The sequence below is a fragment of the Austrofundulus limnaeus genome, unplaced genomic scaffold, assembly GCF_001266775.1.
Source record: "Austrofundulus limnaeus strain Quisiro unplaced genomic scaffold, Austrofundulus_limnaeus-1.0 Scaffold1535, whole genome shotgun sequence".
In the NCBI taxonomy this organism is placed as follows: Eukaryota; Metazoa; Chordata; class Actinopteri; order Cyprinodontiformes; family Rivulidae; genus Austrofundulus; species Austrofundulus limnaeus.
In genome coordinates, this window is record NW_013953937.1 from 20,014 (window position 1) to 22,835 (window position 2,822).

Consider the following 2,822-nt stretch of genomic DNA (forward strand, 5'->3'; position numbering starts at 1 on the left):
CACTTTATGTTCAACAAATTGGGCCCTGAGGTCAAAAAGGTTAAGAACCCCTGGTCTAAAATTGCTCTAAGACGTTGGATAAATCCAGTTTAGGACTTGGTTTATCTGGGGTTTAGTTAGATTTGTTTCAGGACTTGGTCTGTGGTTGGGACTAGTTTTAGGTTTTGGTCTGTCCCTGGGATTGTAGCTTCTTGTTGGCCCTGATGAAGGACTTGTCTTCCTTGTCTTCAGGTCACAAGTGGAAGCAGGGCATGTGGTCGAAGGAGGAGATCGACATTCTGATGAGCAACATCGACCGATACGTGAAGGTACGTCCCTCCAGTCCCGTCTGACTTCACCGAGCCTGGAAACTCAGACTTGTGGTTTCTTCAGGGCCRCGGGATCCAGGACCCTGCAGAGATCATCTTTGAGATGTCCAAAGAGGAGAGGAAGGACTTTTACCGCTCGGTGGCGCTGGGCTTAAACCGGCCGCTGTTCGCCGTCTACAGGCGAGTTCTGCGCATGTACGACAACCGAAACCACGTGGGAAAGTGAGTCTGAGAAAAGAGCAGCTAAAACTGCAGCGTCGTGGTTTAAAACTGCAGCGTCATGGTTTTCAGTCTGAGCTGGAGTTTGTTTTCTCTGTCAGGTACACGCCCGAAGAGATCGAGAAGCTGAAAGTGTGAGTTAAACCTCTCTGTTGGTTTAGCCTCGTTTCATTTAACTTTGTTTTTAGCTTCTTTTAGCTCTTTATAGCTTGTTTCAGCTTGTTTTTTTTAGCTTTTAAACATTATTTTAGCTCATTTCAACGTTGGTTAGTTTTGCTTTGTTTTAACTTCTTTAAACTTGTTTTAATTTACATCAAGATGTTTTTGCTTTAAAGGCTTGCTTTAGCCCATTTTAGCTCTTTAAACCTGTTTYAGCTGCTTTCAGTTTTGTTTGTAGCTTATTTCTTCTATTTTAGCTTGTTTTAACTTCAGCTTGTTTTAGAAACTTGYACCTTTGTGTTTATTTCGTTTTAGCTCTTTGCTTATTTTAACTTTTTTAGCTTGTTTTTTATTTTTAGCTGCTTTCAATTTCTGTTTTTATTCATGTTTTAATGGAATAAAGGTTCAGATTATTGTTTACATTTAGTTGCTTTTAGCTTTAGTTTTTCTCTTATTTCATTTTTTTATCTATTTAGCATCTTTTCAGATTTTTACACCTAGTTTCAGCTTTTAATTTATTTATTGTAGGTTTTTAGCTTGTCTTGTTTTTAGCTTAGTTTTTATAGTTCTTTTTTGTTTTTTATTGTTTCAGCTTTATTTTGTTTTAGCTTCTTTAGCTTATTTCACTTTTTAGCTGCTATTAGCTTAGTTTTGGGTTCCTTTTTTTGTTCTTTTTAGGTTTTATATTGTTTCAGCTTTATTAGCTTGTTTTAGCTTATTTTTACAAATTTCAGCTGGTGTTGATCATAACATTTTAGCTGCTTTAGCTTTCGCCTTGTTTTAGCTGATTTGAGCTGGTTTTCTGTGTCTCAGGCTGCGGGAGGAACACGGGAACGACTGGGCGACGATCGGAGCGGCTCTCGGCCGCAGCGCCTCTTCGGTCAAAGATCGCTGTCGGCTGATGAAGGACACRTGTAACACAGGTGGGCGGAGCTAAAAACAGCTCTGCAACACCTGTGTTCAGCTTCTCTTCAAACTCCTGTGTTGAACTCAGGGAAATGGAGCGAGGAGGAGGAGAAACGCTTGGCGGAGGTCGTGTATGAGATGGCGGGCGTGTTGCCGGGCTCGGCGGTCACCGGAGGGGTTTCCTGGGCGACGGTCGCAGAGCGAGTCCGCACGCGCTCCGAGAAGCAGTGTCGCTCAAAATGGCTGAACTACCTGAACTGGAAACACAGCGGAGGAGCCGAGTGGACGAAGGAGGACGACCTGAGCCTCCTGCGCAGGTACGACCCGTCTGCGTTCAGACCAATCAGAACCCAGAAGACAAACGTGAAAAAAACRTCTGGTTTCAGGATCTCGGCGCTGAAGGTAAAGGACGAGAATGACATCCAGTGGGAGGAGCTGGCCTGTGGCTGGAGCAGCGTCCGCTCGCCTCAGTGGCTCCGGTCCAAGTGGTGGAGCATCAAGAGACAAGTGGCCAACCACAAGGACATCCCGTTCAGCGGTAAAAACCTCGATAAAATAACAAGAGCCGAAATAAACCAACAAGAAAACCATTAAAAACAGCTAAAATATTCAACTGTTTAACTAATAAACTAAAACAAACCATTAAAAACAGCTAAAAGATTCAACTGTTTAACTAATAAACTAAAACAAACCATTAAAAACAGCTAAAATATTCAACTGTTTAACTGATAAACTAAAACAAACCATTAAAAACAGCTAAAAGATTCAACTGTTTAACTGATAAACTAAAACAAACCATTAAAAACAGCTAAAAGATTCAACTGTTTAACTGATAAACTAAAACAAACCATTAAAAACAGCTAAAAGATTCAACTGTTTAACTGATAAACTAAAACAAACCATTAAAAACGGCTAAAATATTCAACTGATTAACTGATAAACTAAAACAAACCATTAAAAACACCTAAATTATTCAACTGTTTAACTGATAAACTAAAACAAACCATTAAAAACAGCTAAAATATTCAACTGTTTAACTGATAAACAAACCATTAAAAACAGCTAAAAGATTCAACTGTTTAACTAATAAACTAAAACAAACCATTAAAAACAGCTAAAAGATTCAACTGTTTAACTAATAAACTAAAACAAACCATTAAAAACGGCTAAAATATTCAACTGATTAACTAATAAACTAAAACAAACCATTAAAAACGGCTAAAATATTCA

At 39.2% G+C, this 2,822-nt stretch overlaps 1 protein-coding gene across 2 annotated transcripts in view; it reads left to right on the forward strand.

Moving 5' to 3' along the window:
- The window catches only part of dmtf1 (cyclin D binding myb-like transcription factor 1), a 10,763-nt gene that overhangs the window by 4,635 nt on the left and 3,306 nt on the right, over positions 1–2,822 (forward strand). For both annotated transcript variants that reach the window (XM_014032768.1, XM_014032767.1), the window contains 6 exons: positions 232–308; positions 373–530; positions 629–661; positions 1,500–1,609; positions 1,681–1,909; positions 1,979–2,130. In XM_014032768.1, the coding sequence (XP_013888222.1) occupies positions 232–308; positions 373–530; positions 629–661; positions 1,500–1,609; positions 1,681–1,909; positions 1,979–2,130 (759 nt within the window). The remainder of the gene's footprint in view (positions 1–231; positions 309–372; positions 531–628; positions 662–1,499; positions 1,610–1,680; positions 1,910–1,978; positions 2,131–2,822) is intronic.